This window comes from Neolamprologus multifasciatus, chromosome 17, assembly GCF_963576455.1.
Source record: "Neolamprologus multifasciatus chromosome 17, fNeoMul1.2, whole genome shotgun sequence".
In the NCBI taxonomy this organism is placed as follows: Eukaryota; Metazoa; Chordata; class Actinopteri; order Cichliformes; family Cichlidae; genus Neolamprologus; species Neolamprologus multifasciatus.
In genome coordinates, this window is record NC_140455.1 from 14196077 (window position 1) to 14219395 (window position 23319).

General features: G+C 40.2%; 1 protein-coding gene across 8 annotated transcripts in view; it reads right to left on the bottom strand.

Annotated features, from left to right (window-relative positions):
* The window catches only part of mast2 (microtubule associated serine/threonine kinase 2), a 146844-nt gene that overhangs the window by 69630 nt on the left and 53895 nt on the right, over nt 1–23319 (bottom strand). For all 8 annotated transcript variants that reach the window (XM_085138328.1, XM_085138331.1, XM_085138329.1 and 5 more), the window contains one exon: nt 4–35. In XM_085138328.1, coding sequence (XP_084994454.1) covers nt 4–35 — 32 coding nt within the window. The remainder of the gene's footprint in view (nt 1–3; nt 36–23319) is intronic.

The following is a 23319-nucleotide window of genomic DNA, read 5'->3' on the forward strand; positions in this document are numbered from 1 at the left end:
TACAAGCTGCCTCTTCTGGGAAGGCTCAGTTCCTTCTGAAACAGAAAGAAAGACACGGTGTCAATACTTGTAGCATTTTCCATTTGTCATTGTATGTCAAAAGCACTACATCTCTTTAGACATGACAAAATATCAGTTGGATCTTTTTGACCAAAAAGTGTCACTGTGACATTTATACAGGCAGCTTCAACATGAGACCCCCGGTCATTGTGGTCCAGTGCGACCAATATAACACCTGCGTAAGGGATTGAGACTTTACTGCTCAACCAATTGTTCTGATTAACAATTTCACTTCATTTCATTGCTGTCTTTTTTGCACATTTTTATCATTTGCTTCCTTTCCCACATGCTGAGACAACGTCTGACTTTTGTTGAATGACAGTGAAGAAAGCAGCAAGAACTATTGCAAATTCAGCATCACTATCTTGTGCTGTGGATGCCATGCCCAATGGAAAACTGCATGTTTACATGAAGTCAAAGCTGTTTTTAGTCATGTTTTGTTCGGTTATTTATGAAGTCTTGAAAAATGGCCTTAAAAAAGAAAGCTAATTATTACAAGACATAACAGCAGTTAAAATAACAGCAGTTTTATTGGTTAATAGAGCTTTAAAAAAAAGGAGGGTACATGAGAGTAAGAAGGTTTACGTGAGATCAAATATGACTAATGTCTCCTTTAATTCTCATTGTATTTATTAAACAAAGGAGTTATTATGGTTGCATTCATTCAAAAGCACTATGTGCTTCACATTCTAAATGCTTCTCAGTATTAACAATATGTTCCACCTAAACATACCTAGTGTAGCACCTTTAATTTATTAGGATACTGTCATTGTTTAACCTCCTAGGACCTGGCGTCCACATATGTGGACATCACATTTTGGGTTATTTAGACCAAAATACTTAATTTAGCTCTACAAGGGCCTGATATGCACTTATGAGGACATTATACTGCTACTGTTATATCGAAATTTTAAATGAATATCCTCATATGTGGCTCTCGTTTTTCTTAGAAACAAAAATCAGGTAAAAAAAAAAAAAGAAATTAGGTATTTCTTTGTTTTTACATTCATCGGGCCCCAATATGCCTAAATATCAAAGAGAAATCAAAAATGCATGCCGTGGAAGAGTTCGGGTCTTAGAAGGTTAAACATCTGGCATTCAAACTGAAGTCAAGTAATTTTTACTGCGTTGGTAACGTAAATGTAAAATGAACGCATGCGTTCAATCAAAGATTGACAAGAACTCAGTTTACAAAATGGTGAGTTTATTTGTTCAAGTGTGATGTACTGTCAACAAGTGACCACACAGTGGCAGTGCAGTGCTTTTACAATCATGGGTAGGCACCAACACTCATAAGTTGAGAAGTAATGAGGCAAAACAAAAAAGCAACTCATAAGAAGCAACAGATATTTCCAAGTGTGAGCACGTGAGCAGAGTCTTGATTTATATTGAGTATTACTTTCTTTAATGCATGAATGTCAGTATGAGTGAAACAGGGCAACACAGAACTCACATGTGTTGTCCAACTCAGCCCGAAAGCAACATTACAGCCCTCATAGAGAGCACGTTTAGTCAATACTGCTAATCTGTGTTTCTGTGGCAGATATCAGGTGTGTGTGTGTGTGTGTGTATGTGTGTGTGTGTGTGTGTGTGTGTGTGTGTGTGTGTGGGGTATTGTCCTATGGCTTAAGCTGATAGACCCTGACGAAGTGTTAATGGTGTTTTTCCAACTACAACGGTTGGGAACCCGGCAAGCCACAGTTTAAACATCTGATGATCTCCCCTACACACATGCGCACACACACACACACACGCACACACGCACACACACAAAAGAAAAGTACTGACATGATCATTTCTGTTTGCTCTGAAACCATCCCTGGAAATATTAACTTATCAACTGATTAGAACTACAAATAAAAAAAAATAACGTTTATTTATTTTCAATTACTTATCTTACAAACAGTGGTTTATGTCTGAGTGTCTGCACCATTTAGAAAATTATACCACATCTGAAACATCTCATTTTTAGATGATCGTCTAAATGCCCACATCCATAGATGTATATGACTAAGCATAACTGTGAGTTTGTACATCAGGGTTTTGGTTCAGCCATGGCAGGGAGGAAAAATGCAGCATCCCCTAATCAGGATCAGTTTCAATTTTGCTTGACATCTTGTTCTTTTAGTTTTAAAGTAATCATTCACTGCCACATTGATTTAGAAGACTCTCTATAGAGAGAGAGAGAGAGAGAGAGAGAGAGAGAGAGAGAGAGAGAGATACCTCTTGGCTCTGTTTTTAAACCTGTTTTTATCTTGAACACAGTCCTGCGTGGGACGGCTGTGTGATCTGAGTCAGATAGGCTCTCTTCATATGTCTCTGCACAGATAAGCTTAATGGGCATAATGGAGTTCAGCTGAAGTAGAGTGAGTGGGTGAGTGAGAGTGCAGCAGAAGTCTGCAGAGGTGTGCTATGATAACATCAATCAAAATGTGTCTTTTTTTGGTTTTCACTTAGCCAAGCACAGAACAGAATCACAAATTGACCAATTAGCTTGTTTGTGTGTGTGTGTGTGTGTGTGTGTGTGTGTGTGTGTGTGTGTGTGTGTGTGTGTGTGTGTGTGTGTGTGCCTGTAAACAGATTTCATTCAATCCCAGAGGGACAGGAAATGGCTCAAGTCTCAAAAAGAGCAGCTCCCCTTTTTGTTTAATAATCCTAATCATGTTTCCCTCGCGCCTATATTTACACTGCTGTTGTAAATACCTCGAGACACAAGATTATTTAAGACCTTTCTTTCCCCTACTTATTAACATTTTCTAAAAAATTAAAAAATAAGAAGAAATACAAACTCACATTACCCTTGAACTACCCCGATTCCTTTAGATTTGGATTCCAAGGAACCAGAGATAATTTCTTACAGAGGTCTTGAGCAATAATTCCCTATGCTCTTTGAAAGTTTTTCTTTGGACACTGACTGCTTCTTCACTCATTTTCAGTCAAGCTCTTGTACCTGATTATTTTCCTGACCAATGATTTGAGTCATTCGGGTATATTAAAAAAAAACATTTTAGTTAAGGGATGAACCAGTGTTGTGTCTTCATATAACAAACGCCTTGACAAAGAAATTTTTAAACTGCATCTTTAGGTGCTTAGTTACTAGCAGGCTGTGACAAAAACATATTTGCTGTTTCCATTTCTTTAGTTAAGTGCACACACAAAAAAAGCCAAAAATAAGTCCCAAAGTTGCTGTGTGGTGTACCCTTAAAAACCTGAAGAAATTAGATAAGCAGAAAAATGACAGCAGGCGAATAGCAACACAGAATTGAGAAATAAAATGCAGCAAAGACCGCACACAGAACCCATAAGATTGGTTCTGTGCTACTGTTCGCTGAAGACTAATCAGAAATGGTTCTTAGTGGACGGGTGGCTGTCAGGAAACCATTCTTAAGGAAAGGACGGATGAAGTTTGCCAAATTACACAAGAACTGGAGTCAAAATCAGAAGTAACAGGTTTTATGGAGTCATAAATCCAAATTTGCTATTTTTGATTCAAATCGTCATCAATATATATGGAGTATATATAGAGAGAGAAAGGCGCAAAAGTGAGTGTCTACAGCCATATTTAAAACCAAAATTATTATGAACACAGAAAAATGCTGATGTTGATCCACCATGTGATGCTAAGTTAAGTGTCTTACTGGCTTCATTTTTCAGCAGGACAATGATTTCAGACACATTACCACTGCATTAAAAGCATACATGGACAGAAGCACACAATGGAACTATGAGTCATGGATTGGAGTCCTTAACTTTACTGGATCAGTATTGACAGAGACTGGAACAAAATGAAGCCAATACCTATCGTACTTCTGGAAGCTTGGAAAACTATTCTTGAAGAGCAGTTAAGAAAATGACAAGAAAACTTACCTAAGAGAGTTTAGGATATGTTGAAGAATTGAGGTGGCCATACCAAATGCTGACTGTCACGCTCAAAAGAATTTTACAATTTCTGCTTTAGCCTTAGATACTGTGTTTCCGTGTCTGTTAGGGCATACTTCAATAAATTATTGCAGCCATTCATACCTTCAGGTTGTCTAAAGATTTTTGCACAGTACAGTTAATCACTAACCACATGGCACCATATCACTACGCCTGTTACTTTTAGGCCTAAAGACTTAGGGCCATTACACAGCAAGCACACTGCGAACCTGTCGTTAAGGGTACATGAGAGACACACGCCAAACTCATTGTGTTTTTGATGGGAAAAGAGGCACTTTGAAAATAATAAAGTCAACATCAAGCTATGATGATCCTGATGTTAAAAAAATAATCAGGATTAAAAAACAGAGATTATCCATTCCCATATCATCGCATAGTATTGATGCATGTTTTAAGCTATGATCGCACTTGTTATTGAATGCAGTTGTCTCATTGGGGCTGATTATTCGGTTCTGACCAAACAAAAATCTGAAAAAAATCAAAAAACAATATTAAATAAAATTAACATATTCTTAAAAAACTCTTCCCTACCTTTGTTATCCATCTTCAGCGTTTCAACCTTCATGTTATTACCATTACATTAGTCTCTACCTTTTTTGTACTTCACCCCCTCACTTTAACTCTCCTGTTTGCATTAACAGCAGAGAGGAAAGCGACGGGAAAACGGAAAAGAGGTCTGTCTGTGTGTTTAAGTACTGTAAGCTCTTATCAGCCATCCACCTACACAGAGATCTGTAATGTGAAATGCTGTTCGTCTGAAACATTTGTTTGAAGGTTTATTGCTTTATATTGTATGTTTTCTGTGTTTTGCAGCTGTTCATATATGATAATCAATAATAATAGTCAGAGGGAAGCCTGACAAGGGAAAAGAGGTGTAAGTCTAATTACCTAAGTGACAGAACTGTTAAGGTGATGTTCTTTTTATAAAATGTTGTGTTAGTTTTGTGCACACAGAATATTTTCCCAAAAGTCTTACGGATCGTGGCACTTGATAAAAAAAGCCAGTGGGATTGGTTTATGTGTTTGCATTTTTATGTATACTTACTTTAGCATGATAATCTCCACAAATAACACAACTTATGATTTAAAATGACAGAGGAAATGAAAGCGGCACCACTTTCACATGATATCAGTATCACCAGCACTAAGGTTCTGTGTTCCCAACAGCTTCTGCAGCCTTATTTAGGAATATGTTAGCAAATGCCTACTTCATTTCAACTTTCTTGTGCTTCAACCACAAGAAGATTACTAAAACATGTAGTCATGGCCCACAGAGCTCTGATTTAATTATTGGAGACTCAGAGGAGACAAACACAGAGTCAGCCGTAAAACACATTTTTTAACTGACTTATTTTACTAATGAATCTATCTGGGTCCCAGCTTAGGACTTGCAAAGCTTAGTGCCAGAAGCACCTCATACTGGTAGTCTGTGATTCTGCCATTCCAGACAGCTGTGGTAGTCAACAATCATCGGTGTATTCATGGCAGCCTCATAGTGATTTGCCAAGTGTGTGATAGATAGTTCAGGAAATGGAGCAACAGCAAACCCATTACAGCCAACTGGGGCTGAGCTGACACACTGTCAGCAGGTGAGAGAGATAAAGAGTCGAGATTCTCCAACAAACACCTAATAGACAGGAGGGCTGACCATCACCACACAGTCAGATGGGACTGGGCAGCTGTTTTCTGCTGCACCACTCCTGCTGCTTGTACTGTAGCAGTGAGTGAGCTGATTCAGCTGAAACCAGTCCCATTCTTCCAGGGATCAAAATCAAGTCATAAAAGGGCTTAAAAGGGCTTCTATCGAGGGATCTGTACTAAAAACTGTCCAGAGGTGCACAAGAAGATGCCACTGAACATTAGATTGGCCAGATTTAAATCGGGTGTCTTTGTAAAAGAGAATTTCAATTCTGAGAAACATATTTTCTAAATGAAAATAAAAATGTGACTGTAAAACAAGCAAACAAAACATTTTTCATGTTTTCTTACAAATCAAAACACTAGCTCAGTGGTATCATCATACTTGCAAGCTCTGATAACAACCCAGACACAAAAGCAGCAGCATTTATTCAAGAAACAGGTCTTTAGTACCAAAGAGTCCCATGAGAATAGCTTTTCTTCTGAGTGTGTGTTACAGTGCGCGTAGACTATCTGCAAAATGTCTGCATCTAACCAATTTATGTGCACTGCATGCACACAACTGTGCCACCCAAGGGCCTGATCATAATAACATGTTTTAGTTCAACTAAAAACATGCAATTAACTGGAGGATGCAGGGGAGCTGAGCTCCACCAGAGACAATTAGAGCTGCAGCAGCAGCCAGCAGGCAGAATTCATTATCAACACAGTGAATATTGATGACAAAACAGTGACAACAAAGAGAGTCCACGATGGCACACAGTGCGCAAACAAGACACAGAGCTGAGGCTTAGAAACACACTGATGTTTACCAACTTGATATTTCATGTGAAAATTGTCCAGTTGAAGAGGAGAGTACAGACTAGAGATGGCACGATACCACTTTTTTATGTCCGATACCGATACCGATATCATAAATTTGGATATCTGCCGATACCGATATGAATCCGATATAGTGTGTTTTTTAATCAATAAAACTTTTTTTTAATATCTTGCTGCATTTTGTATAAGTTTATACTCAAGTTTAAATAAATAACAACACTAAAAATATTCTGTTATACCTGTATGTAAAAAATACACTGCGTCCAAATTATTTCATAGTTCAGCAATACTGATCAATCTAATAAACTTAAACCTGCACCATCCTCCCTATTCTGGTATTTTAAAGAGTACTTAGAAGAAATATTAAGCAACCTAACTAATAGGGTTGCAAACTCCCAGCAAAAAAAAAAAAATAGGGAACCACCCTCTTCCTCATGATGCTTAATCGATGTAATCAAATTTGATTTGATGCAGGGGGGAAATGCACAGAAATAAATTATTTTTCAAGAATAATTAAATAGATTCAACATCTTTCTTCAACAGAATTGCAGACTGCACAGATGGTACCTTCCCAAAGGAAAAAGTACTATAGTTTATTAGGGTATATTAGACTTAACAGTTATTATATACAGTAATGGACTAAGGATCACACACATGTAAAGGAAGCACTCAAAACGTGCGGCTATCCTAAATGGGCGTTCTTAAAGTCAGCAAAGAGGCACAGAAAAGAAGATCAGACACCAGCGAGGGAGGATAAGAAGGACAGACGCAACAACATTGTCATCCCCTATGTAGCCGGTGTATCAGAGAAACTCAGGAGAGTTTTCTCCAAGCATGACATCCCAGTGCATTTCAGACCTAGCAACACGCTCAGACAAAAACTGGTTCACCCGAAAGACAAAACGCCAAAACACAGACTTAACAATGTGGTGTATGCTGTACAGTGCAGCGAGGAATGCCCAGACCTCTACATTGGAGAGACCAAACAGCCACTTCACAAGCGCATGGCACAACACAGAAGAGCCACCTCCACAGGACAAGACTCAGCTGTCCATCTGCATCTTAAGGATAAAGGACACTCTTTCGAGGATGCCAATGTTCACATTTTGGACAGAGAGGGCAGATGGTTTGAAAGAGGAGTGAAAGAAGCCATCTATGTCCACTGTGAGCGACCATCTTTGAACAGAGGCGGTGGTTTACGACACCAACTCTCTGCCATCTATAATCCAGTTTTGAGATCCCTTCCCAGACGCCTTAACGCCCACTCACATCCTGGGCCATCTGACCTCAGGAATTCGCATGATAAGGTGGGGCCAGGTTTCACAATGAACTCACCCGAAACTCTGGCTGATTGGGACCCACACCCAGTTCCACACCTTGGCTCAGGCGATTAGAGGATCATCAGGGGGTCCTTTTGTCCCTCTGTGGGGGGAAACTCCCACTAGGTGTATATCTGGGACTCTCCACCATTTGACCTTAGAACTGAAGAAGCTTCTCGGATGAGAGGTGAAACGTCTTCAAGTAACTTAAAGAAGTCCAGACGCTTTTCTTTGCAAGCTCCTTTGACTACAATGACCTGGATGACTGAGAACCTTCACAGACAGTAATGGACTTCTATATATTTTACATCAGATTAAAACTTTGGGTGTAAGAGTCAGATAATTATTTATTAAAAGCTAGACATTTTAAATGAGAATAAGAAAGATAAGTATGTCTTTGTGCCCCCTTTTCCCTGTTCATGCCTTATCGGCCCCCCTGGCTAAACTTTGCTAGATCCGCCCCTGCACAGTTACCAGCGGTCAGCTACGTAGAAAAGGATCCTGGTGTAGAAAGTAATATTAAATAAATTCTAACAACAGCTTATCAAGCTTAATAGTGCTGCTGTTGTTCAGCCGCTGGTTTCCTCTTTCTGGTGAGAAGTGGGCCAAAAACTAAGAAGAGAGACGGACTCGCGACAGAAAAGCCGATCAGCTGATCATTAATCAGTTTCACGATTGAAGTAGCAGCAGGAGAGAGAGAGAGAGGCAGTTGCTCCATATATCTGTTGTTAAGCTTAACTGGGAACGCTTTACAGACATTCAGAGATGAACTTACACACTTGCTTTACTTCTCTCTGGGATATCTTCCTCGGAGATGAAATGCTGGTTTGGTAGCGAGGCTACAAATACACACAGCCGCTCTATCACGTGATGCATACTGCTCCAACGTGCTACGGTTATGAGCCGAGTTACCAATACGTAATATCGGATCGGTCCATCTCTAGTACAGACAGGGCAGAGAAGTCACACTCTGAATGTGCTAAAACAAAAGATAAAAGATGCCAAAATTGAATGTTTCAATTTACATTTACTGTCTTTAAAAGCTTTTAAATTAAATCAACATCAATCACAAACTTAATTTCAAGTACTTTAAGTAGCCCGTTACACCATTTGTCCATCAACAGAAATGATTGAAGCTCTTCAGCTAACTACAGTTAATCCTCCTGCCAATGTGGAGGTCTTTAAAACAAGCTTTAAAGCCACTGAGTAATACACATGTGACCTGTGAATGTGAAGGACATCTTTAGTCAATCACACACTGTATATAAAAATGCTGCTATTCATATGGAACATGCTGCAGTGATCAGTATATCTACTGTATGATCAGTATCACAGTATCCTTCTGCATGCTGGCCTGAGTACAGCCCACTTTCGGATGCCTGAACTACAGTGGGGCAAAAAAGTATTTAGTCAGCCACCGATTGTGCAAGTTCACTTAAAATGATGACAGAGGTCAGTAATTTGCACCAGAGGTACACTTCAACTGTGAGAGACAGAATGTGAAAAAAAAATCCATGAATTCACATGGTAGGATTTGTAAAGAATTTATTCGTAAATCAGGGTGGAAAATAAGTATTTGGTCACCTCAAACAAGGAAAATCCCTGGCTCTCACAGACCTGTAACGTCTTCTGTAAGAAGCTTTTCTGTCCCCCACTCGTTACCTGTATGAATGGCACCTGTTTGACCTCATCATCTGTATAAAAGACACCTGTCCACAGCCTCAACCAGTCAGACTCCAAACTCCACCATGGCCAAGACCAAAGAGCTTTCGAAGGACACCAGGAAAAGAACTGTAGACCTGCACCAGACTGGGAAGAGTGAATCTACAATAGGCAAGCAGCTTGGTGTGAAAAAATCAACTGTGGGAGCAATCATCAGAAAATGGAAGACATACAAGACCACTGATAATCTCCCTCGATCTGGGGCTCCACGCAAGATCTCATCCCGTGGGGTCAAAATGATCATGAGAACGGTGAGCAAAGATCCCAGAACCACACGGGGGGACCTGGTGAATGACCTGCAGAGAGCTGGGACCAAAGTAACAAAGGTCACCATCAGTAACACACTACAACGGCAGGGAATCAAATCCCGCAGTGCCAGACGTGTTCCGCTGCTGAAGCCAGTGCATGTCCAGGCCCGTCTGAAGTTTGCCAGAGAGCACATGGATGATACAGCAGAGGATTGGGAGAATGTCATGTGGTCAGATGAAACCAAAGTAGAACCTTTTGGTATAAACTCAACTCGTCGTGTTTGGAGGAAGAAGAATACTGAGTTGCATCCCAAGAACACCATACCTACTGTGAAGCATGGGGGTGGAAACATCATGCTATGGGGCTGTTTTTCTGCCAAGGGGACAGGACGACTGATCCGTGTTAAGGACAGAATGAATGGGGCCAAGTATCGTGAGATTTTGAGCCAAAACCTCCTTCCATCAGTGAGAACTTTGAAGATGAAACGAGGCTAGGTCTTCCAACATGACAATGATCCAAAACACACCGCCCGGGCAACAAAGGAGTGGCTCCGTAAGAAGCATTTGAAAGTCCTGGAGTGGCCTAGCCAGTCTCCAGACCTCAACCCCATAGAAAATCTGTGGCGGGAGTTGAAAGTCCGTGTTGCTCGGCGACAGCCCCAAAACATCACTGCTCTTGAGAAGATCTGCATGGAGGAATGGGCCAAAATACCAGCTACTGTGTGTGCAAACCTGGTAAAGACCTATAGTAAACGTTTGACCTCTGTTATTGCCAACAAAGGTTATGTTACAAAGTATTGAGTTGTATTTTTGTTATTGACCAAATACTTATTTTCCACCCTGATTTACGAATAAATTCTTTACAAATCCTACCATGTGAATTCATGGATTTTTTTTTCACATTCTGTCTCTCACAGTTGAAGTGTACCTCTGGTGCAAATTACTGACCTCTGTCATCATTTTAAGTGGGGGAACTTGCACAATCGGTGGCTGACTAAATACTTTTTTGCCCCACTGTATTTGGTAATGACATGAGCAGGAACATGGTGAGCTGAGACGCGTTCATTCCAATAACAACATGCTACATGTTTCCATCACTTGTCTGTTGGTCAAAATCTGATAAATTACTTCATTTATTATTAACAGCATTAATAACTTAAATGCATCGTTGGCCACACCAGTCACCTCACTGCAGCCTAATTTTATTATTGTGTAATCAATCCAGCTCAGCTTCTGGTGACTGACTCAGTTTAGCCTTGGTTTGAGAAAACAGCTGTTACAAATCAATCTTAGCAGTAACCAGACACGGACAAGGAAAGGCTTTGTAAACGATTACGTCATCCCACATACAACACCATTACAAAGGCATATTTTTACAAATTAAAGTCTAAAGACTTGAGGCTGAGTTGGCTGAGTAATCTCTGATAACTACAGTAACATTTGTTTTCTTCTCATGTGCTGGTACAGAACGATGGAATAAGTAATCATTCTGGGAAAAATGCGGAAGTGCAAAATGCAGAAGTCATGTTTTTCAGTACTCTGCAGTGGTATTACGATTGATGGGTAAATTTAAAAAAAAAAATCAATTAAACAAAACAAAAAAAATAGCAAAATAAAAGGCAGACTATCCATTTGCCACTTATTGACTAAATATTTTTTTCATTGTCTTTTAGCGGGGTCATTTTTATTCAACTGAACATTTCTGTACGTGGGCTAATAAAATACACTGATACAACTGGTCACAATATTAACCTTGTGTATTAGGACAACAGGTGTACAGAAAATTCAAATTTTAATTAAAGAGAAAGCGAGTAAGAAAATGTAGGCTGTATTAATGAAATGCTAATACTTATACATATATAACACAAATCTGAGATGTTTCTATAATAATAATAAAAAAACTTTAAATGAGTTTTCTAATGAATTATTATTTAATTTACTTCTGCAATTTCAAGCAGCAATGCCGCCGGTGAATAATGGTATACCACAGTACCACGGGGAAATTAAGAATGAAAACACAGCATACGAAAATATATGGGAAAAAAACTATAGGAAATCAGAGCAGGAAAATGTACTTTTAAGGTAAAATACAGTATTTAGTGGTAGCAACATAAAGTTGCACTAAGTGAATGAGCTAATGATGTGGTCCATTTTGAGGACATGAGCAGAGTCCTAATGATTGCTCTGCTGCTGCTTTACAGCCAACAGGAGACACTCTGAGCTCCAGAAAAAGGCCCGCCGGGACCAGTAAGACTCTAACTGGGGGCTGTGTGGGTACCATGGAAAGCGTTATAATTTACCTGGGCCACACACACTGACACATTAATACAACTAGTCTCCCTTCCTCAGAAAGCAAAGTGTCTGTGTAAGTGTCACCAGGGGGATAACATCCATTTAGGATTGCTTTTAATCTCCCAAATGAACAGATATAACTCTCCCAACATTAATGCTAATGAACCCAATTACTGTGTTTGTGCACTAATGTGTCATTACAGACATTTTAAATGTGTGCGTGTGTTTTCAATGATTAACATGACTGAGTGAATACAAAGTGGGACTCTTCTTTTACAGCCTCCTCTCAGTTAAAAGCGCAGCTGTGGCCAGCCAATGTTAAAGTCTTTACGTGACGGCGGACCTTTCTAATCACTACTTTCTAAAAGCAGTATTCAGTACTGTATGTCCTCCATCAGTTAGTTTCAACTGTTTCAATTTTTTTTTTAGTTAGCAACAAATGAGCATTTTTAAATAAAATTTGTGGCTAATCAGATGAACAATACAAAGTAAGTATAAAAAATTGTAATGTGCTACAATGTTAAGTTGCAAAAAACTCCCAAAAAGGTTAAATTCCAGAGGATTTTTATGGTGCTCCATTTTATACTGCATCTATAACAAGTTTCACTCATAGTTTAGCCATGGGCAGATGGCAGAAAGCTAACGTAAGCTAACATGCTAGCAGAGTTAGCCTCAAAAGCTACAGGGTTTTCCATGCTATTTTAATTCTTAAACATCAATATATTGACACACTAAATGGTTCCCCACCAAATCTGGAGATGGATGATGTTTCCCAAAAAAGCAGAGGACACTGCTTTTTTTTTCTTTCTTTTTTTAAATGCAGCAATTGTGTCTTATGTGTATTCTTAAAGTTGCGAAGCTAGGAGATTCAAACCCGCAAGACAGCAAAAGCTTTGTCTGTTTATTTAAGGTGAAGCTTTTCTAACAGCTTCTACTTCATTTGTCTAACCATATTTTACTACATTTATGTCAGAATGATCTACGTGCTTTAGCTGACACACTAAAAATTATGGCCATATTTTTTTGTTTGTTTTTTTAAGTAACCGCTGCATTCATGGACCATGAATTTCTGTACTATTACACATCTATATCTTACATCAGGCTGGTACATGAGAGAGAGGGCTGATGCCTCTTCATTAACAAGAACCAAATTACAGTAGAAATTATGTCCAAGAAGAAGAACAGCAAGGGTATTTATTGTCTGCTCTATTTTGGCGTTCGAGTGGACATCAACTCGTCTATTTCTACAGCTACTGTTTCCTTACAGCTGCACCATTCATTCATCGGATTGCTCTCCACACTTCCTGTGACACTGCTGGATGTGCCTTCATGCAGCTGTGGGGTCTCTCAAACGGATGTCCAGAAGTGTACAGTTATCTAGAAAGCATGTTGCTACTTGTCCCCTGCACAGAGAAGACAACCTGCTAATTATTTTTATCCACGAACAACATCACGCACCTACCAACACACACACACACACACACACAGAAAAGCGCATATCTGGCTCCATCAGCTCGTCATAAGTTCCAGTAAGCCATCGCTTCCTCCAGTGAGATGCTAAAGCCACTATCAGAGCCAGGAGTGAAAACAAGCTAATCCTAATTGGAATTTACACATTTAAATAGAATCTGCAATGCTTCACTGGAAGGGTTTTTATCTGCAGATAATACAGAGTGGGAGTGGCAGAGTGGAGGGGAGAGGAAGGGTTGAGTGAGTGTGTGTGTGTGTGTGTGTGTGTGTGTGTGTGTGTGTGTGTGTGTGTGTGTGTGTGTGTGTGTGTGTGTGTGTGTCTATGCCTGAAAAAGAAAGAGAAAAAGAGTGAGAGAATGAGAGAGAGAGAGATTGGCAGGTGGATGGGAAACAAGCTTTCCTACAACAATTAAAACAAAGAGATGTCTGGTGTCTGTTTCAACATGCTGAGCTGAGCTGCTCCACACTGGGACTGCATATTCAGCATTCACAGAATTTGAGAGTGTGTGTTTGTGTGTCTGTGCGAGAGAAAGAAAAAGACAGAAACATGGACATATGCTTAACAGGAAGTCAAAGTATGTAAGCCTCAAGTTTTCTTATCCACATCTGTTTTTACAGGGGAAAAAAAAAAGATAAAAGCTTTGACCTAAACCAACAATCTATAACTAGTATGTGACATGGTTTGATAAAACCTTTTGATTATAATGAAATTATGAAGCAGAAGCCATTATAAAGCTCTTGAAGCTTTATTTACAGCAAGTAGAGGTCTTTTTCTTACACAGTTATCCAGCCTACACCCCATTTTAGGCAGATAAAGCCCAGATTGCATATGATACATAAAAAAATCAAAGACTTGTTGGCATGCATAGATCATCTCACTGGGTTACCTATATAATCAAAGCGGCTGATTAACAGCTTTCTCGTAAACATGTTTTTAAATTGATGACTTGGATGAGCGTCTCTTCCTGCAGGCAGTTTGGACACTACAGGTCCAGATGTTGACTCGGCGTAGGGCTGGGCGATATGACCCAAAATTCATATCTCTTTATTTTTTACCTGGACGGCGATATAAGATATATATCTCGATATTTTTTTTAAAGCCATAAAGTAAGAACAAAAAGAGAGTTCTTAGTCAAAGCTGTGTCCCAGATGTCACACAGGCACTTTTATTAACATACAGTGGGGCAAAAAAGTATTTAGTCAGCCACCGATTGTGCAAGTTCCCCCACTTAAAATGATGACAGAGGTCAGTAATTTGCACCAGAGGTACACTTCAACTGTGAGAGACAGAATGTGAAAAAAAAATCCATGAATTCACATGGTAGGATTTGTAAAGAATTTATTCGTAAATCAGGGTGGAAAATAAGTATTTGGTCACCTCAAACAAGGAAAATCCCTGGCTCTCACAGACCTGTAACGTCTTCTGTAAGAAGCTTTTCTGTCCCCCACTCGTTACCTGTATGAATGGCACCTGTTTGACCTCATCATCTGTATAAAAGACACCTGTCCACAGCCTCAACCAGTCAGACTCCAAACTCCGCCATGGCCAAGACCAAAGAGCTTTCGAAGGACACCAGGAAAAGAATTGTAGACCTGCACCAGACTGGGAAGAGTGAATCTACAATAGGCAAGCAGCTTGGTGTGAAAAAATCAACTGTGGGAGCAATCATCAGAAAATGGAAGACATACAAGACCACTGATAATCTCCCTCGATCTGGGGCTCCACGCAAGATCTCATCCCGTGGGGTCAAAATGATCATGAGAACGGTGAGCAAAGATCCCAGAACCACACGGGGGGACCTGGTGAATGACCTGCAGAGAGCTGGGACCAAAGTAACAAAGGTCACCATCAGTAACACACTACAACGGCAGGGAATCAAATCCCGCAGTGCCAGACGTGTTCCGCTGCTGAAGCCAGTGCATGTCCAGGCCCGTCTGAAGTTTGCCAGAGAGCACATGGATGATACAGCAGAGGATTGGGAGAATGTCATGTGGTCAGATGAAACCAAAGTAGAACTTTTTGGTATAAACTCAACTCGTCGTGTTTGGAGGAAGAAGAATACTGAGTTGCATCACCATACCTACTGTGAAGCATGGGGGTGGAAACATCATGCTATGGGGCTGTTTTTCTGCCAAGGGGACAGGACGACTGATCCGTGTTAAGGACAGAATGAATGGGGCCAAGTATCGTGAGATTTTGAGCCAAAACCTCCTTCCATCAGTGAGAACTTTGAAGATGAAACGAGGCTGGGTCTTCCAACATGACAATGATCCAAAACACACCGCCCGGGCAACAAAGGAGTGGCTCCGTAAGAAGCATTTGAAAGTCCTGGAGTGGCCTAGCCAGTCTCCAGACCTCAACCCCATAGAAAATCTGTGGCGGGAGTTGAAAGTCCGTGTTGCTCGGTGACAGCCCCAAAACATCACTGCTCTTGAGAAGATCTGCATGGAGGAATGGGCCAAAATACCAGCTACTGTCTGTGCAAACCTGGTAAAGACCTATAGTAAACGTTTGACCTCTGTTATTGCCAACAAAGGTTATGTTACAAAGTATTGAGTTGTATTTTTGTTATTGACCAAATACTTATTTTCCACCCTGATTTACGAATAAATTCTTTACAAATCCTACCATGTGAATTCATGGATTTTTTTTTTCACATTCTGTCTCTCACAGTTGAAGTGTACCTCTGGTGCAAATTACTGACCTCTGTCATCATTTTAAGTGGGGGAACTTGCACAATCGGTGGCTGACTAAATACTTTTTTGCCCCACTGTAGAGCATAGATGTACATAAAATTTACTCAAAAATAAATTATGAGCATTTATTAAATAATAATGCTCCATAAATAAAAGAAAACAATGTTGTTTTTGTGCATAACAAAAAGCTCACAATTGGGCAGTCAAAATGTAAACTAAAAGACGCAGAGCATAGTAACAAAGACAGATTTCACAGCTGCTCTGTTCCCAACTTCTACTGCGTGACTGACAGCATTGAGTTTGAAATCCTCTTCATAACCACGTCTCTTAACAGGTGCCATTTATGGTCCTTATACACAGTAGGGTAATATTACGTTGAAGCACTCCACTCCCATCACTCCGCGAGGCTCCTCGGTAGCCGTAATGCTCCGACAATCCATCAAGCGGTGCAGCACCGTAGCTTACCAAAGTCGTACTAAAACATTTTTTGACAGATTGCTGAGCGCTGTGTACCACATAAAATCGGTTCGCGGCCATCAAGCACAACCAGAATTCATACATAAGGCGCGCTGTCAACTTTTGAGAAAATGAAAGGATCTTAGGCTGTGCAGCCCCTCTGGGCTGCATGGCGTTAGCGTGGTTAGCTCGTTAGCGTGGTTAGCTAGCTAACACGTTGACGGCGTCCAGCCCCACGCACGGGGCGATGCGCAGTAACTCGTTAACGGAGATTTGCCGTGTCCATCTTGTCGCTTCCTGCAGGTGAAGCGATGGGGGAGGAGGGGGAGTTGTGTTCAGTGAAGGAGGGGCGAGGCCAAGTAATGTTGCGTAAAGACAAAAGTGAATGAAAGAGAGGCAAACTTGCGGCTCCACAAGTATAGTTATAACGTAACATAGACTATATCGATATAAAGGATATTGTCACATCTTATATCTCGTATAAAAATATATCGATATTTTTTAAAAACTCGATATATCGCCCAGCTCTAACTCAGCGTAATGGGAATTCTTCCTGACTGACATAGGTGAGATTTTACCTCTGTCTTCTCCTACATGCACACACGATCTGACGCAGCTCAGCAGCTTGTTTGTGATAACAGAACCGACATAGCCGCGCGCACGGAGGCAGCAGCTTCACAAAAATGTGAAAAGTGGTTTTTGAAAAGGAGGTGAGGCTGCCTCGCTGTGATGTGTGTGACCCAGATTTGAGCAGGGCACTCAGATGATGTTGGTGTGAACCTCTCTCTGCTTTGTATGAATACATTAAAGCAGCAGGCTGTGCTCAAGCGCATGTTACAGAAATAAAGTATTCCATATGTACCTTGTGTCTGTTACTCTTGTCATCCCTCTGTTCTGGCCTCGCTCACGTCTACAGTTTCACTTTATTATGAAGAACCTGGACAAGTGTGCTCTGCTGCTCAGCCTGCAATTTCATCCTCATTTGGCTTAAAACTACTTCAATTTATGTCTTTCTGCTGCAAACTCACTCTTGTCTATCATACAATACATATACGAAGAGTAACACTCTGCTGTCACAACCAGATCAACGCCCATGGTACAGGCTGAAACTGTTTTTCAAGCTCTAAATTATTACATTTTCATAAAATACAACACCTGCACTGAGGGTAACAGAGCCAAGGCACCAACTCACACCGCAAAAGCCACAAATACAACGTTAGTAACACAATACTCTCAACACTTACCAGAAAACATGTCAGGTTTGTCTTTATGTGTCAAAGAAAATTTTGGAAGAACATCACTACATATTTGTTTTTGTACAAAGCTAAATTTCTTTCATTTCTGTATTCATCACATCCCTAAATGCGTCACGTTCTCCATTTGCTTTCATGTTCAACAGAAGTCCTCCTTAAGTGACTTCAGTGTCAGCAAAATTAGAATCCACAACAGAATTTTGTTTGAGTCTCCACTAAATAAAGAATAAAGAATTTTTAAAAAGCACTGCAGGCCAGAGGGCAAATCCGCTGTTTACCACAATGATAACATAAAATGCCAAGCACCACGCAAAATAGTTCTTCCTGGTTCTGCCAGAGGTTTCTTCCTGTTAAAAGGAGTTTTTCCTTCCCACTGTCGCCAAAGTGCTTGCTCACAGGAAGGTCATATGATTGGGTTGTCTCTGTATGTATTATTGTAGGATATACCTTACAATATAAAGCGCCTTGAGGCGACGGTTGTTGTGATTTGGCGCTATATGAATTGAATTGAATTGAATGAGATTCAAGAAATGTAAAAATCTTTTACATTAAAAAAATAAGACTAGTGACAGAGCAAAGAGATGGAAGTGCAAAAAGGTGGATGATGAAATTCGGAAGCAAGAGAGCAGGACAAAAAATGAACTGATGAAGACTTTAATGGGATTAATTAAAATGGAAGAAAATGACAATGAACAGAGTGGCACAGAAGGAGAGAGACTAACGATTAGATAGTGAGATGAGACTGAAAAAGTGAGACAAAGAACAGTTTGATGGGCAGCTAAAGAGGGAAATGATTCCCAGGAGGGGAACCAGAAATACGAAAGAGTGACATGTGATCTGTCTGCACGAGCATTCTTTCTCTGCCTCACCATCCCCCTTCTCTTCCTCCAATATGCTCTCTGGCAACCCCGCTCACAGGTCGCCCTCATTGTTACAGCTGATCTGCTTACAGTGTGAGGGGTCAGGGTGTAAAGAAAGCATAAGTAGTGGGGTTGAAGAATGAGCAAATATCAGTGCACACTTGAGAGCACTCAGCCACTAAGGACTTCAGTAATTATCATCACCAGTTAGACAAAGTGCTCAGATTTTGGTTCTCATTTAAATCAGGGCTCCAGAAGGTGATCATTCCCCTCATTTGGGAGTATGAATCTATAAATCCAATTAAGCAAAGCAGCTAAAAGCAGCTAGCTTTGATTTCAGAACAAATACATATAATTCTTAAGATAGCTAGCTGTTTTTTTCCTTATGGGAGTGCTTTCTATCTAACATCACACACATTCTACTCCAATGGATGCATCAGAGAACATCTTGAGGTTAGTATATTGCCAAACGATATCTGGAATGCAGACTAGAGCACCAAGAGATCGAACCACCAACCTTCCGATTAGTAGCTGAGCTGCCCTACCTCCTACCTTACCTCCTGAGCTACAGCCATAACATTAGTTTCACTACTGCTAGCATGAGGTGATATCTGTGCCCTGCTTAGGTTGCATAGACAGTCCAACTTCTCCAGGATGGCACATCAATATGTGGTATTTCCAGAAGGATTGTTGCGTCTCCAGCATGGAAGAGGTTCCAGGAGACTTTTAGTTACTATAGGAGAGCTGGACAGGGTTGTGGCAGGTCCTTAAACTATCAGGACTGGTATCTGCCTCTGCAAGATACCAGTGCAAGGTGGAAAAGGATAAGCACTACCACAGCCCAACAAAATGACCTACAGCAGGTGTAAATCTCTGACCAAACAATCAGAAACACACTTCATGAGGGTGGACTGATGTCTAGTCAGCCCTGTGCTCACTGCCTGGCACCATGGAGCCCGGACTACCCTGCCATATTATTTTCTTTTAGGGTGTCTTTGAATTCAGCCCTCTTTAGGTTGATAATATTTATTTTCTTGTTCCTAACACATTACCCAGTATAGTATATCAGTATAGATAACGAGCATGATTTTTCCCCATTGAGATCTGATGTGTTTCATGCCCAGGGGTTTTCCAGGAAAAAACCCAATGATCTGTGAAGGAATAAGAAAAATATTAGGTATAGCTAAAGGCAATTAAGGAGGAAGATCCCAATGTTAAAAAGACCACTTTAAAGAAGTTTGTCTGAAGGTGTAAGTTTCTTATAAATCAAAATATAAATAAATGTTTATTGTTTTCTACATGCCACACAAAGTCTGAATGTTCCTCAGTATTTCGTGTAAGAAAAGAAACCGTCCTAAGGCAATAGAACTGAGGCTGTGTCTTACAAGCAGGAACAGTGTGGTGTCTAGACATTCAATTTCACACTCCTTGAAGTTTACTGCCTGCTGGCTAAATGCAGCCATGTAGATTGACTCAACGAGACGGAGGAGGAGAAAGGGGAGTGCTTCAGGGTTTACATATGTGTAGGCAGATGAGATGAGGTCTATACAATCAGCATTTTGTTCATATTCAGTGGGAGAAATAATGATTTGATCCCCTCCTGAATTCCCAAGCAAATCATGACTTAGAACTTTGCAGAGAACTTTACAAACTACCATTTGGCAACATGAAGCTTCAGCTTACTCCACAGATTTTCTACAGGAGACTAGTAGGTCAGCTAAAAGTTAGGCTATTGCAAGACCTTAATGTGCTTCTTCTTTAGCCATTCCTTTGTAGCCTTGACGGTATGTCTTGGGTCATTATCATGCTGGAAGACCCATATGTGACCCATGGTTAGTTTTCTGGCTGAGGGGAAAGAGGTTTTCGTCCAAGATTTTACAGTACAGGGCTCCACCGCTTGACCCCTCAACGTGGTGATGTTGTCCTGCTTTTCAGTAGGAAAACAATCTCAAAGCTCTTTGGTTCACATTCAGTAATTTTCTTCCTCCAAACATGGCAAGTTGAGTAATGATAAGGAACTTGATTTTGTTTTTGTCTGACGACATTATTTTCTCCCAACTCTTTTATAAATAATGAATAAATATTCATTGTCAACATAAGACAGGCCTGTACATGTGCCTTCTTGAGCAGGGACCTTGTGGGTGCCACAAGGTATCAGTCTATCGAGGCATAGTGCGTCAGTGGTTATTGTGGTCACAACTGCCTTTAGATCATTAACAAGTTCCTCCCAAGTAGATTCCTCACCTTTCTCAAGATCATCTATGCTCCAGAGCTCCAGACTGAGGGTGACATATATCTATTATTTTTTGTTTCTTTCAATTTGTAAATAGGAACAAAGTGCCACTTACAAAACAAAGACTTAAAAAAGTCTGAAAGCAAAGCAGAAGAAGGGAGATGTAGAGAACAAAAAATAAAAAAATCTTGCTTGTAGGTATCAAAAACAAACAATAGAATTTGTGTTCATAGTTTCAGCTTCTCCTTCCTGCTTTCCCTCATTCCATCCTCTTCTTCTTCCAGAACAAACAACAAGAGACCCAGCCAACTGTCAAAGTCCAGCTAAGGCTACTAAGCTCAGTTTAACCCGTTCTTGGGGCTGAATGGTAAATGGCCTGCATTTGTATAGCGCTTTTCTAGTCCTTAAGGACCCCAAAGCGCTTTACACTACATTCAGTCATTCACCCATTCACACTCACATTCACACACTGGCGATGGCAAGCTACATTGTAGTCACAGCTGCCCTGGGGCGCACTGACAGAGGCTGTGTGGTGTTACAATATCTGCTCAATGAACATTTATACAAGCCCTGATCCCCATACGGGCTCTTAAAGTACAACACATGGCTGCTACATATTCAGCTACACAACACATCTAAAAGTTTAAGAAAAAGTCCAGTTCATACAGGGAGCTCAAAACTTAGTATTTGTACATGAACGCTTCTGATTTTAATCATATTCGCAACATAGCGTTTATCAACATCAGGAAGATAGCTATTCACCCATATATATGCATGCATAAGTTACCCTATGGGCTAAATCATGAACTCACTTTGGGTTTAGTTTGGAGAGTAAGAATGAAATTTAAAGAAGCTTCAAAAAACCCCAATTGTTTTTAATGGCTATGATTAATGACATTGATCATAGTCATGGTGTCATGTCACACTGCCCTGCACTGTTTTGTTGCTATATTGTATGTACGGCATACAATATAGCAAGCATGTCATGTATGCTGTGCAAGAACAGTATATGAAGGTCACTAACAAAATTCGATATGAAACCACATTACTTTTTGCTTCATCAGCATTATAACGAGCCAATTTTGGAGTCTGTGTTGTGCTAGAAACTGAGCTTTTGTTGCAACTTGTAAGTAATGGATGCTGATGATGCTGAATGCAATTAGCCTACCAGTCTTGGACTCTACTTCTAATGAAACGCAGTCCATAGGCTGGCAACCAGAAGAAAACATTGTTTTAAAACTATATTTTGCATTTTTAATGACTAACTACCAGGATATGATGCCTACATGTGCATACATATATCACATCTGAGGATGCTGTATAAGGTATTTATATGCAAACACACTTATTAAAAACGTGTACTTTTTTGCGCTAGAGGACCCAGAATCTCCTAAAGAGCACTTCAGTTTGGTAAAGGATCCCGGTGGTCTCAAGCTATATTTATAGGAGCTGTTTGCTCAACTAGCAGTAATGTCCAAAGCCAGAGCTCATTCTCTTTCTCTTACCATTTCCAAATATTCAGATATATGCATGTTTGAAGAAAAAGAATGCAACGCAGTGGTGCTTCTTCTCATCAAAATATAACAGAGGAAAAAGAAAAAAACCCAAAACCTTCAGCAGAGGGTTAGCAAAGCATACTATATACCTACGACTCTTTTTTTGTATATATTTGAAATGTGTGCTCTCACATCCAGATGCTGGGGCTAATGTGTACTCCCAGTGCCTCATTAGTGGGCTTTTATTTTTCCATGACGCAAAGTAGCCTCAAACTGTAAACTCTGAGCCATATTCAACACTTAAAGCTACTATGTATAAATTTAATAGAAATGTCAGTATTAAAACTGCTATCTATGTGTCTCATGGTAGTACAGTAATATAGCCGTGTGCAGTACTTCAAGTAATTTATCGTATATAATTAGATGTCTTTAAAAACACTGATAATTAAATATGAAAATTTTGTATTTATTTAATTACTAAAATTATAGATACAATAGGTGCCAGCCTCAGTGTGAACCTGAGCTAGAAAAGCAGCTATGAGGGAGGGAGGTAGGGATGGATGGATGGATGGATGGATGGATGGATGGATGGATGGATGGATGGAATAAGGGGTAAACTCTTTACAGAAGCATCTTGATAAAGAACCATCTCCAGATGGAAAAGTGCTCTGCATTGTTCCTTCAGGAAGTCTGATGTTCCTCAGATGGATCAATCTGACATGTAAGTGACAGTGAATGGGATTGATGACTGATGCTGGACTTATTCAAGCACTGTGTGTTTGTTCTGTCCCTGTCAGTTTATCACACTCTACAA